The sequence below is a fragment of the Solenopsis invicta genome, chromosome 14, assembly GCF_016802725.1.
Source record: "Solenopsis invicta isolate M01_SB chromosome 14, UNIL_Sinv_3.0, whole genome shotgun sequence".
In the NCBI taxonomy this organism is placed as follows: domain Eukaryota; kingdom Metazoa; phylum Arthropoda; class Insecta; order Hymenoptera; family Formicidae; genus Solenopsis; species Solenopsis invicta.
In genome coordinates this window covers 8,496,271-8,508,862 of record NC_052677.1, presented here as the reverse complement: position 1 = coordinate 8,508,862, position 12,592 = coordinate 8,496,271, and the positions used below count along the sequence as shown (strand labels likewise).

Here is a 12,592-nt window from a genome sequence, read left to right as displayed (position 1 = left end):
GAAGAAGCAGCGCAACTTTGCCAGCTACCTATTTTATTAAGCCACGTAAATCGCGCATGAGAGTCTTCTCGCTCGAGAAAGAGGCCAACGGAACGTTTGAACTTAACAGCGAGGTAAGAATCACTCGGGGAACTCACCTAATGTAATTGTCACGTTGCAAACAGTCCAGCTGCGAAACTGGTTTCACGCTGGCGCTGCCGACACTTTGGCCGATATCCCAGACTTTGACGCAACCTTTGCCGCCGGTGTAGACGTACTTGGTCGGATTGGAGATCGTAACGGCACAGACCACCTCGCCGTGTGTCAGGGTATTAATCTGACGCGCGTGACGCGGGATACCCGGTCCTACCAGAGCGTCCGTGGGGAATGGTACGGGCTGCAGTTGACCCTCGCCGTTCATATGATAGGAGTACGCCCTGTGTGCAAAATAAACGCAAAGTGTGTTAAAGGCGAAAGTGACTTGAGAAGTGACACCTAAAATGTAAACTGTTGTAATTACGTACGGTTTGCCACCTGCGATATTGTTCAGTCCGTTACTCGCGGGTATCCTCATGTGACCGTCGAAACCGATCTGCGGAAGAGACGGTCTCGCTCAGTATTGTGACGCACAGAGATGTAAAAAAGAAAATAAAGGCGCGTGTTTGTTTAGCATAAAAATGCGAAATAAATGCTTAGGCCTTAGGAAACGGTTTGAATGCACGAATTCTGACACGAAATTGATCGCGTTTTAACCCTAAGAGGACCTCTGCCAGTTTGACCTTTCTGATCTGAATTCGATGTACGCTCCCGCTAAATTTAGATTTCATCAGTTTCGATCTAGATAGCTTTACAGTATTCAACGAGACGATCGAAGGGAATAAGGCTGTTTATAGAAGTCCTTCTAGGGTTGTAAGAAATTATGATGCGATTGCTTTCAAAATGAACTCATAGGTAGGTTTTCTTTTTCAACCGCATATAAAAAGTATATCAATTAATGAATGAAAGCGTGGTAACGTAAGGACTAAGGTGTTACGGGGTCATGAATCACCATGGAGGGCCGCGCGTATGGCAAGTTGCTGTATGGCGAGGGCGACTGCGGCGGCTCATTGCCGCGGGATGGCAAGCCCTGATAACCCTGCGGTGGCGTTTGCTGCGACGATGGCGGATGATAGACCCGCGCCAAGGATCCAGGGATGCCGCCCATAGTTGGCGTACAACTGCGCGAGCCCCTCGCCGCCGCCACAGGTGTACCCGGCTTGTCGACCTGGCGAACGCACGGTGTTTTGCACCCACTTTTGTAGACGCTCACTGTCTCGCAATCGTACTAAACTCTCTCGGCTGTGCCGATTGCGAATTCTTTCTCAAACGCGATATATTTCCCTTCGTTTCGTGGAAACACGCGGCGGCAGAGAGCCGCTGCCTCTAGACGATCGATTTAATAAGTAAGAAAAAAATAGTGCCGCCAAGATGTCATTACGATATCATTAGGGCCGTCAGACGTAAGAGCTACGCTGCGCCATGACGACAAATCCTTTGCATCCGCTCGATTGAAGATCGAGCTTTCGTCATTATCTCAGCAATCGCATAGTCTCAGGTAGTGTGAGTACGTGTGTGTGTGCGTGCGCGCGTGTATGTTTGTGAACGTGCGTGTGCGTGCGTGTTCGCGCGTGTATGTGTGTGTGTGTGTGTGTGTATGTGCGCGCGCGTATCATTCGTTTCTCGATCGCGTCAATCTATTCGTTGGAAAATAAGCGAGACGACAATTAGAAAACGAGAAAAACGTCTGACGACCCTAATAGGTCGACCAAGCAGATAAAAGAGATTTCGACTTTTACGTTCGCTCCGCGAGAGGGTTTTCAGTATGTATGGGCGACAGAGTTACGACTGGGCCGGGTCGCAGCGCCGAATAAGCTTACTCTCCGCGAGATCTTACATCTTTACTTTTCAGAGACGGTGTACTACGGGCGGAGGAGCTGCCGCTGCGCGACGGCGGCCTGTCCTTTACGGATGCCGAGCCCGCGCCGGATACCGGTCCGCCAACGTGGCCCGGTGCGCCCAGCTTCTCCAGGGTGCCGTTTTCACGTGGATCCGAGTGCTCCCCGTTCGCGTGCGGCGATGACGCCTCCTTTCGCGATACGCAAATATCAGGATATCGTTAAGCGAGCACACGCAATATCCTACTTAAGCGTAGCATGCGATAGCACGTGTCTTTTAGATTCGGCAATGAATCTTTACCCGAGTAACTTTTTTTTCTTACTACCAAAATAGATTTTTCTACTTTCTACTTAAGGTAGAAGCTCGAATAAAAATTCGCGTCCTTGTTTCCGATAACAAGTTAGTTTGAATAAAAATTAAGCAAGTACATAGTTTAAAACTTGCATGCAAAGTAATTATGAAAGATAATTATAAATGCATATGGATTATAATTGCATAGATAAAAAGTTAAGTTATATAAATAGATTATATCTATATCCTCGTCGAAAATTAAATGGAAGTGCGCAGCTGTTTTAATGATAATCTCTTACCTCGTTCGCCACGTCGACGACCAGGTCCTGGTCGCTCTTCTCAGCGTCGCTCTCCTGAAAAGTTCGAAATGGCATGTGAGACGATGATAACGAGACGCGCTCCACGTGAGCAGTCAGGCAGTCTACCGAGTCGAGTACATCAACGAGCTTTTGATGCACCTCCCGTCCAAGTAGACGAGCAACTCGACCCATATTCTCGCGCGTCCTACTGGCGGACGCACCCTCCGAGATGCATTATTAATCTTGGTGCCTCGCTCACGCGATGCTCCGATTGTGCTCGAACAATAAATTAACCGGTGCGAACGCCTGGGGGCAATAAGCTCCGGCCCGCACTCTATGGTGTATCGACGTAAGCCCGTGAATACGTAATCCGACTCGTAATCGAGACGTTTACGATCAATTAAGTAGACGCGATTAAATATGAAAACATTTTTTCGAAATTACGTTCATTCTTTTCTTCGATAACTCTCGCGCTCTCGCGCGGCGAACGCTCCGACTTGACAAGCGTACAAGTAATTATTAAGTAAGTTAGCAACAATTGCATTTCATCATTTGCGAAACAATTTACGACTATCGTATTATACAACGTTTATCTTATACCAGACTATAATCTATAACAAGCCCGTTACCATCTCCGCAATTTTACCTCCATGCTATACGTGGCGTGGCACACGCATATCGCGCACGGCTAATTTATGTGGCATTTATCTCGTAACACTACTTATCGGTTATCTTTCACTTGGCGCAAAAGCGAAGCCCGCGCGCCTTGCCCCCCCACCGTCACCGCCGCCACTACTCCGCTTCTCTCAGAACGTGGCGCATAACGAGCTCAAAGCAGGGCACGCGATAGTAGCATTGCCCGCCTAATGACGTAATATTATCGCAGCGTATAACGCCCCATCGATGCACACCAGGCATCTCGTACGTACGTACGCGCGTTGGTGCATGCGAGATTGTGCGGGTGCGTCGCATACGAACGCGCACGAAACCACCTGTGCGCGTCGCGAACGTTTTAAGTAATTCAGCGCTCTGACGGGTATTTAAAAAATTCTCCCGTTAACTACCGCGCGGCCGCCTAACGTGATCTTATCCGACGTCCCAGAGCATGTATAAATTACATTCGACTGCTGCACGAGAGAAAATTGTCAGCGCAATTTAAGGAAAATTGAAATGGTGGATTAATAAGAAACTTCGAGTAATTAAAAGTAACATAAAACGCCTACGAGTATCTCTCCTGCTTTTTTTAGGCGTATCTTTTTGCAGCGAGTACCAGTATATCTAGGTAAAAGAAATAAAACGCCAGTACAGAGGCTTCTCGCAGAGATTAGTTAACCGAGTCAATCGTGAAGTATTAAAGATTGCACACCATCATGGTTTGACTCGTTAATTGAGCGGTTTTGGTTTTGTTTGGTACGAAAGAGAAATTTGACACTGTAGAGCAAGATGCGAGAGCACGATTTAACTCGATCCTCCAAGGACCGACACTATTGAAAAGACCGGACGAGATAATCGGAAAGTACTTTTTGACAAAGATAGCCGGATGGATTTCCCAGAAGAAACGCGCGTTAAATGGGCCGCGTGACATTAACTGGGGCTACTACGAAATCGCAATCTGGCCAGATATCCCTGGCAGCTCGAAAGGGATGTTCCGAGCTGCTAGGGACACGCAATAAATTTGTGTACGGATGATGAGCTTGGGTAAATAGAGAAGGCAGTGTGGTGGTATTGATTTCAGTGGTATATTACTCGGAGTGGCGAGAGCGAGGGGGAGAAAGGGGGTGTGAGGTGGCGTGTTCTAGGGGTGGAGGCGGCGAAGGAGCGCGGTTATGAGGGAGGAGATCGAGGGGGCGGGCGGGGGGAGGCGGAGGGTGACCAGAAGAGAACGGAGCGAAGACCAAGGAGACGACGAGGAAGAAGGTGGCCGACGGCGGGTGGAGGCTGTCTTCCACCCCTTAACCCGCTCGTTCTAGCGTTAAATATGATACAAATGTTATCATCCCTTCTATTCCGTTCTCCTGTTTCCCACCCGACGGCGGCGGCGGCGGCGGCGGCAGTGGCGACGGCGGCGGCGGCACACGAACCACGAGCGACCATCCTGACCCCCCGGGTCCCTTCGCCCCTCCTCCACCACCCCTCATCTCACCAGCTTCTGTACCACCGCTACCCCTCGTACCACCCGCGTCCCTCTTACTCTTTCTCTCTCTCTCTCTCTCGTGCGCGCGCGCGACGCTACTTCCTCCGCCGACCTCTTCCCTCGTTTAACCCGGGGATAGCGCGGGGATGACGGTATTAAGGGCAGCTCTATTATTCGACCACCCAACCACTCGACTCTTCGCCTCGAGAATTCTCGAATCCTCTTTTTTTTTTTTTTGTTTCCTCATCCTCCTTCTTCTCCACCACTTGGCTCGTTCCTTCCTCCTCGATCCCTCGTCTCGCTCTTCGCGCGTCTACCCTAGGTACTTTTCTGTTACGGTCCCTCCGCTCCGAATCCCTCCCCCCTTCCCGCTGCCGGGGTCCTGTACCCTCGTTCCGCCCCAGCCACCTTCTATCGAGGTCCTCTGTAAACAAACGCACGAGAGCGAAAGAAGAATCGAAGGCTTTCCATGTCCCCTCATCCCGCCTCTACTACTACTTCTTCTTCTCTTCCTAGTCTCGTCTCCCGCTACGCTGCTGACTTTCGCAAAGTTAAGCGAGTGGCTACGATGGGAAAAGCGGCGTGTCCACTCTCGGATGGGAATGGGATTATCCGACCATACGAGCGCTCGGCTATTGCGTCGCATACGAAATCCGTCGCGTTCGCCGATTGCAAACACGCAGAGATATCATTTGCACATCGACATTTAATTCTCCCACTGCACGCGAGCTGGCTGAACTCTCGTATAATTCTTATGCAAATTCCACTAATTTTTGTGCAATTTGTTAAACTCGAATTTTACCTTTAACACGAAGCAGCAACGCGCAACATCGAAAAACGATGTGAATACTCTCTCAGTGATAGTGTCACTCGAAAATCGGTTTCTCCCTCGACATTGTATCTCACTCGAATAAAGAAAAGAGACGATGAATATCTTTAATAAACTGAGAACAATTAGTAAATATTACGCGTAGACAGACACCTCTAACGTTAAAATATACCAAGATGATATAAATACGTGATAGACTATTCAGTGTTACATTCAGTCCAAGGCGACGATGCGCTAGTGAGCGTTGTCCCATAACTTTTACGGGGTGACCGCTTTTATGTTTCGAAGCGAGGACACAGTGGAAATGTATTAAAGCGATTATGTGTCGCGCGCGCTGCACATACATGGAAGAACGAGAGATGAGACGTACACACACGGAGGGTGAGCACGCTCGACGACAAAAATCGTCCGTCGCCCATCGTCAAGAATAACGGTCAAAGGTGCCTAGTGAAATAAAGTAATAAAAAAAAAGAAAAAAGAAAAAAGAAAAAAAAATCCAGTAATACATTTTTCTCTTTGTGCCAGAGAATTATAGAAACTCGCTGAGAATTTCAAAACTCGAATATATGGGAGTCAAGTTGAGGCGAGATGTGTGACAATCACCATGATCACGTTGGCGTTGTACCGGGAATGTAAAGAAAACGCGCGATTATCGATAATGACGAGGAAACTGACTTCGGAACTGGCTTAAAACTAACATCGAACTCTGGCAAGTACGTCTCTTCGGTGCAATAGTAATCTCGGCTTCGGACTTTAGAACTCAGAATCCGTTTCACAGACAGTCCGCTTCAGAACCCACGCCTTGCTGAATGCGCTCCTTAATGCGCCCTTAATGCGGGGCTTGTACGCGCGTCGCGGAAATTGACGCGTTTCGAGGCTGCGACCTGGAGGTGATATTTCTCTTGTTTTCCCTCTTACCATTCTTTTTTCTCTCTTCGCGCGGCGACGAGCGGCCAAAATGTATTAAAGCGTTTTTCCAGCGCGGAAAGGCGCGAGAGGAAGGGTCATCGGGGAGTGGAAGGAAAAGAGACGAAGACGCAGACGAGGGCGAAGAAACGGAAGAAAAGGGTAGCAGTCGTTGACGGAGAACGAGGATAGAAGAGGAGGAGGGGGGGGGGATTTAGCTCTGGGAAAAATGGTCGTAGAACGGAGGAGAAAATAAAGGAGAAACGGTTCGTATGAAAATGTAATTAGGGGAAGCGTGGAAAAGCTCAGCTCATTGCGGCCTCCACCCTTTTTATTCCGCCACCTTTTCTCACTTCTTCCGCTTTCTCTCTCTCTCTCTCTCTTTTTCTCTCTCTCCCCTTCTCATTCTCTCTTTCGCAAGCGTTTTCGCCTGTTATTTCCTCCAACTCCTCTTCCACCTTCGCGCGATTTCCCGTTGCCGCCAATTACGATTCATTAATCGCGGCATGCGCGCCGATGGCAAAATTTATCAACTCGCGAGTCTTTTGTACTCGCGGTATACAACTAGCGCTACATATCACATTTATTTCCCGTCGACGCAAATCTTGCGTTCATTTTTGTCTGAATGCAACTCTTGTGTTTATTCTGATTTTTTATCAATTACCATTGAGTAGATAAGTAGCACAGATCAATTAAAGTCAGACATTAATATCAAATCACGAAAAAATCAAGATATCCTATCATGGTATCAATTTTGCAAAGTTTTTTTCCATATAGAATTAACATATACGTTATAAAATAATATTAATATAATATCGAGATTGTAATATATATATAAAAAAAAAAAAAAAAAAAAAAATTGCCAGAGAGAAAGTATAGAATAAAGTATATATTATATGTTCTAAAATACTGTATTCTTAAAGTATTCGCCACGAGAAAACAGTGCAACGAAACAATTGAATTTTCTATTAAGTACTTTTAAGTGCTTTTATCTCTGAAAATAAGGAATACAAGACTGGTACCGCTGTTCTAAAGGCTCAAATATCGTTACCGGCGACAGGCGTTCGATTACAGAATTTCGAGACGTTGGCGTCGCGACACGTCTCCCGACGTCTCGCCGCTGGCATTCGATGTCTATCGTCGCATCAGGACATTTTACGGCCCTCAAAGATCGTTCGACGGTAACGCGACGGTTCGCCATCTCTGGCTCGTCAGTTTTGCGGTCAGACGCATACGTCCTTCCTCTCGTTTCCGGTGAACTTTCTCCATCTCTGTCTCTTTCTCTTTTTTTTTAACCATAGTTTGCACTTCCCATCGACGATCCTTTATAGCCCGTAAATGTTTTTCGGCATCGCCGCTGTGTGAGAAAATTAAATTCGAAAGTGGCCAATAGCCTCGCGCCGCGAGAGTAAAGGGTGGCGAGGGAGAGAGGAGGGGGAGACACGCGGCGGCAGAAAGAGAAATAAAAGGGAGAAACAAGCGAGGCGGGGGGAAAAAAAAGGAGAGAAACTGAGTTCGAAAGAGGGTAGGGAAGGTAGGGAGGACCTTCTGTGCGCTCGGCGAGAGGATTTCAACAGGCTCGTGCATGTCGTTTTTCCACGGTGTGGAAATTTACGGGCTCCTTAAGCTCCTTCCGCGCCGAAAGCACATTTGCTTCTGACATCCACAACAGACCCCCCCTTACCTCCGCTCTCGCCACCATCCCCTTCGCCTAACACCGGATTTCGCGCGCATGTATGGGGCGTTGGCGTTTTACTAAAAGCGCCGTGTCTTGCGATGAGAGTCGTTTCTCCGACACGACGCGCAGTCGACGACAAGTATCGCACGCGCGCGCGCCATAATTTTTAATACTTTTAATGCTTCGATCATTATACTTTTCCCAATCTAATTACTTGGAACAACATTTTAATTTTACAATATAATAATAACATATATTAACTGGGAGATTTCTTATCCGAAAATTTCAAGGTAAAAGGGATGATGCCTCTTTTACGTAAAACGTTCCCTTTCATCCGCTTTCAGGTCACATAGCGATACCAGTCACTCTCGTTCCAAGACACCGATGCATTTGTCCGATAATTACTTCACGTGCGACGCGTGAAAGGGGCGGCTCGCCCTCGTCATTCGATAAAAGCGAATTACAGTCGGCCCGTGCAGCAAAGCGCGGTGTGGCGCGGTGTGCCCGAATGCGCTCGCGGCCGCGACCACCAACAACGAATTTTCGCGCCTCCGTCTGCGCGAGCCGAGTAGTAGTCGCGTCGTTGTAAATCCACTTGTTGTTATGCCGAGCGGCAAGAACGCCGCGGTCCCGAGCGCGCGCGCGCGATATTAAACCTCCTATTAAATGTTCAATCAGCGCGTCCTTATTGCCTCGCTTTGAACAGTATTCATAATTACCTCCGGCGAACGAGAGACGACGGGGGTTGAGAGAGAGAGAGAGAGAGAGGAGGTTGGGAGAAGAAGGTGGAGGGAGAGTGCCAATGATAACTCGATCCTCGTCGTCAAACGATTATACTACAAAGAGTCACAGCGGTGATGACAACGACGACAACAACAACGACAATGTCGTTCCCTTCTCGTTCCCTTAGTGAGCTACCCCATGGCAAAGGGCCCGGCCCGAGGGTGGTCCGAGTATGTCCCGGGTGTTATAAAGAACGAAAGAAGCATTCTCGAAAGGTGCGAAACGGCACACGTACATACTATATACATACACACACATATATGTATACATAGGGAGGGAGAAAGCAGAGAGCGACGAGGCGAGAGAGCAAGTCGGAAAAAGGGACGCGTTCGCTCTCTCGATGCGCTGGAAAGAGGAAGAGAAGGAGGAGGAGGAGGAGGAGGAGGAGGAGGAAGTGGGCCGGCAGGAGGCGTTAGCTCGGGATACGCGGACCCGTCATACAATAAATACGATATTTGCACTCCCGCTCCACCCTCTCCCACCCCCACGGGCCAACCCCATCCATCTATCCATCCATCTATCCATCCATCCCGTGGTGCAGGGGTGACGGAGAAGAGTGAGAGGAGGCTGCTGTACTCTCTCTCTCTCTCTCTCTCTTTCTCTCGGTGCATAGCCAGGGTTCGACTCCGTACGTAGGGCGCGGGTGATGGAAAGGGGGATGGGAAACGGGAGACGAGGGTGAGTAGGTCGCGAGAGGAGCGGGAGAGAAGGTGCTCGGATGGGTGGTGAAAGCGTTGGTCGGTCGCGGCGAAGGGACGCGAAGCTCTGGCGCGAAGCGAAACGGCGTGGCGGTGTTGTGCGTGGTGTGGTGTGGCGTGGCGCGGCGCGGTGTGCTGCTGTTGGTGGGTGGGCGAGGGGGGAAGGGGAGGTTGGCGATGGTATAGATTTTTATGTCTGCGAGAAATACAAAATGATGGATATAAACCTCCTCGCCACGTCGCCGTGTTCCCTTCCTCCCTCTCTCACTCTCTTTCTCTTTCTCTCTTGTACTATCTATCTGTCTCCTGTCTCTCTTTTTCTCACACTCTCCCCCTCTTCCTCTCTCACACTCTCTCTTTCTCTCTCATCCTTCGCCCGTTCTCCACACACCGAGGGTAGTACACGAAGTAGTAACACTCGTGTACACAACCGCGCGCGACCATACGCGTCCGTGCGCGAGATACACACGTACACGCGCGTTTCACACGAACGACGCGAGCCGACCGTACAACCTCACCTCGCTTACAGGGAGGAGGAGGAGGAGGAGGACGAGGAGGAGGACGAGGAGGAGAAAGAGGGTGAGAGTGAGGTTGGTGGATGGAGGTCTCTTTCCGCCCGGCGCTCACGTTTCCCCACACCCCCGCGCGGTCACCCCTGGCCCCCGAGAGCAGCCGCGAACCTAACCCAGCTCCCTCCCCCTCCCACTCCCCCATCTCGCCACCCTTTCTCCTCCCGCGCCGCCACCAACCCCTTCGGCTGTACATCGAGCGGCCCCCGCGTCCCGATCCCCTGCGGAAGCTCAGAGCGAATGTTTTGTCATCATACCACCCTGCACGCCGCCCCCAACTCCCCGAGCAACCGCCCTGGCCTCCTAGCACCCTCTGCCTGCACTCCTTCCCCCTCCCCCCTCTCGCCGCCTCTCTGCCCCAAGGCGCCGCGGCAGATACACTCGCAACCACGTACACACCTCGAATTTCCGCTTTAGGTATCCCAAGTGCTTCTTGTGCACGTGTACGTATGCGTTTCATCGTTGACGTCAAGGGGGCCTCGTTTCAACACGCGTGTACGTGCGTGCGAGTGTAATGTGCACGATACAGAAAGGCGTCAAAGCGCACCGGTGCGTGCACGAAAGCGCACGCACTCAAGCGCCTGTCGATTTATACGCGTTTCTTTGATTCAAGTCTGATTTTTTTCCGCTGCTACAATCGCGTGATTCGCGATATTATCAACTCTAAGCGCAAAAAATACAACGTTAACAATCTTCAATTGTAGATTACTGAGATTGATGTTTGCGCTACTTTCCTCACGCGTTTGCTGTCACCGTGAGTACGACAAATTATTAAAATTATGTGTGTCATTCTACTTTAGAAATAATACTACCGTTATTAGAATGAAATCTTTTAACGTTGATCTAACAACAAATAATTAAACGATAAAAAAATTTTTTATTTTAATTTTTTTAATGTATTAACAATCAAATTGTTTTAGCGTTACAATTTTTGTCGAATTGTATTTTTCATACAATAAACAGCGTTATAAAAAAAAAGTACATCTTACGTTGATAATGTATGATGAAAAAGCCATTTACTATTAATATTATTTTACGTCTCAACATGCGCATTATAAGAGTTTATAAAAGCTCTGCGAGAGCTTTCGTTGACCGCCTTTCTTTTCGTCGCCAAAGAGCGACGACTTCGCTTTTTTTTTTCCTCTGCGCGTCTCTCTTCCCTCACTGTACCGAGAAAGAAACACATCTATGAAACGAGACACGATCGTCGGAAATCCTACTCTACTACTTTTGACGCTTCTCAACTGATTGATTGCTTAATTAATCCCTTAACTTAGTTTAACGCGTTGATCGGTTTCACGTCGCGTTCTCGATGTTTTTTCATTTTTAATTATACTAGTTAAACACTTGCGAAATCTCATTTTCCCATTAATTCCAAGTACTACTGAGTTCTAAAAATTTCACTTAAGAGAAGATCAAATCTCTTTGAACCTCTATAAATTATATTATTAAAATTTTATTTGTACATTTTGTTCAAATTGCCTCTATATTCAAGGCGATAAGCTTAATGAATCGTTATCGATCAGAACCGAGACGGGATAAGGCGGCCGCGAAGGGCTTTTCGGCGTTGAAACACCGCGTGTCGTAAAATAGAGAAGCTTTGAAATTCGTAGTTACGCCACTGGGTTGGCCGCTACAACCGAGATCGTCGAGATCTTTATATTCCTGGCGAGGAGAGCTAGTGGAAGCGGCACCAAGGGATGCAGCAGCAAGGAGAGGTGGTGAGCCAGGAGGAAGAGGAGGAGGAGGTGAAGGAGGAGGAGGAGGAGGAGAAGGAGAAAGAGAAGGAGGAAGAGATGAGACGAAGCGGAGAATAAGGAAGAGATAGACAGAGACAGGGGTGAGTGAGACGGAGAAAGACATCCCGCCGGTATCCCGCCTCGGCGAGAGAAAGACAGGTCCACCGACGTCTCTCACGAGCGATTGTGAGAGGTCGACAGAGCGTTTTGTAACAAGAACCCGCCCGTCGGAGATATCGACTGTTCCGAGCGCTCGCGTCTGAAAAAGTAATAAGGCGCAAAGACGGATATAAAATTTGTTACGCCGACTCGAATTGATGAACCCAGCTCGGCGGACTGGCGAGAACCCCTTGAGACCGGGAGCCCATCTTTTTGTAATCGATAACCAAGTTATTTACCACTTAGTGCTCGGCTGAATGGCGATCAGGGGATTGACCGGCAAGAAGTAGCGTCTAGATCTTACTTTCTGGCTTTACAGACATTTAAATTCAAATTGAATGATAAAAGATTGAAATTTTCTTCTGCGGAAACTTTTGTTTATCTAATAACCGAAAACCGTAACAAAACATTTCGCAAAATACTGTTAATAGATATCTTGAATAAACTATCAAATAAGAATAAATTGATTCTAATCCGCGGACAAAAAGTTCGCGCATAAAAATCTCATTGCCGGTAGACGTGAGACACGCTGTGTAACAAAAAATTTTTCAATGCGTTGCTCTGTAAAAACTGACCCTGGCTCAAGTACCAAA

At 48.4% G+C, this 12,592-nt stretch overlaps 1 protein-coding gene across 9 annotated transcripts in view; it reads right to left on the bottom strand.

Moving 5' to 3' along the window:
* LOC105194485 (protein groucho) overlaps window positions 1-12,592 on the bottom strand; it is a 60,935-nt gene that overhangs the window by 3,584 nt on the left and 44,759 nt on the right. For 5 of the 9 annotated variants that reach the window (XM_039457325.1, XM_011159413.3, XM_039457326.1 and 2 more), the window contains 5 exons: window positions 2,505-2,558; window positions 1,913-2,104; window positions 1,028-1,243; window positions 504-571; window positions 138-416 (listed from right to left, as the gene is read on the bottom strand). In XM_039457325.1, coding sequence (XP_039313259.1) covers window positions 138-416; window positions 504-571; window positions 1,028-1,243; window positions 1,913-2,104; window positions 2,505-2,558 — 809 coding nt within the window. The remainder of the gene's footprint in view (window positions 1-137; window positions 417-503; window positions 572-1,027; window positions 1,244-1,912; window positions 2,105-2,504; window positions 2,559-12,592) is intronic. The other 4 variants (XM_026136662.2, XM_039457327.1, XM_026136663.2 and 1 more) reach the window with 4 other exon arrangements.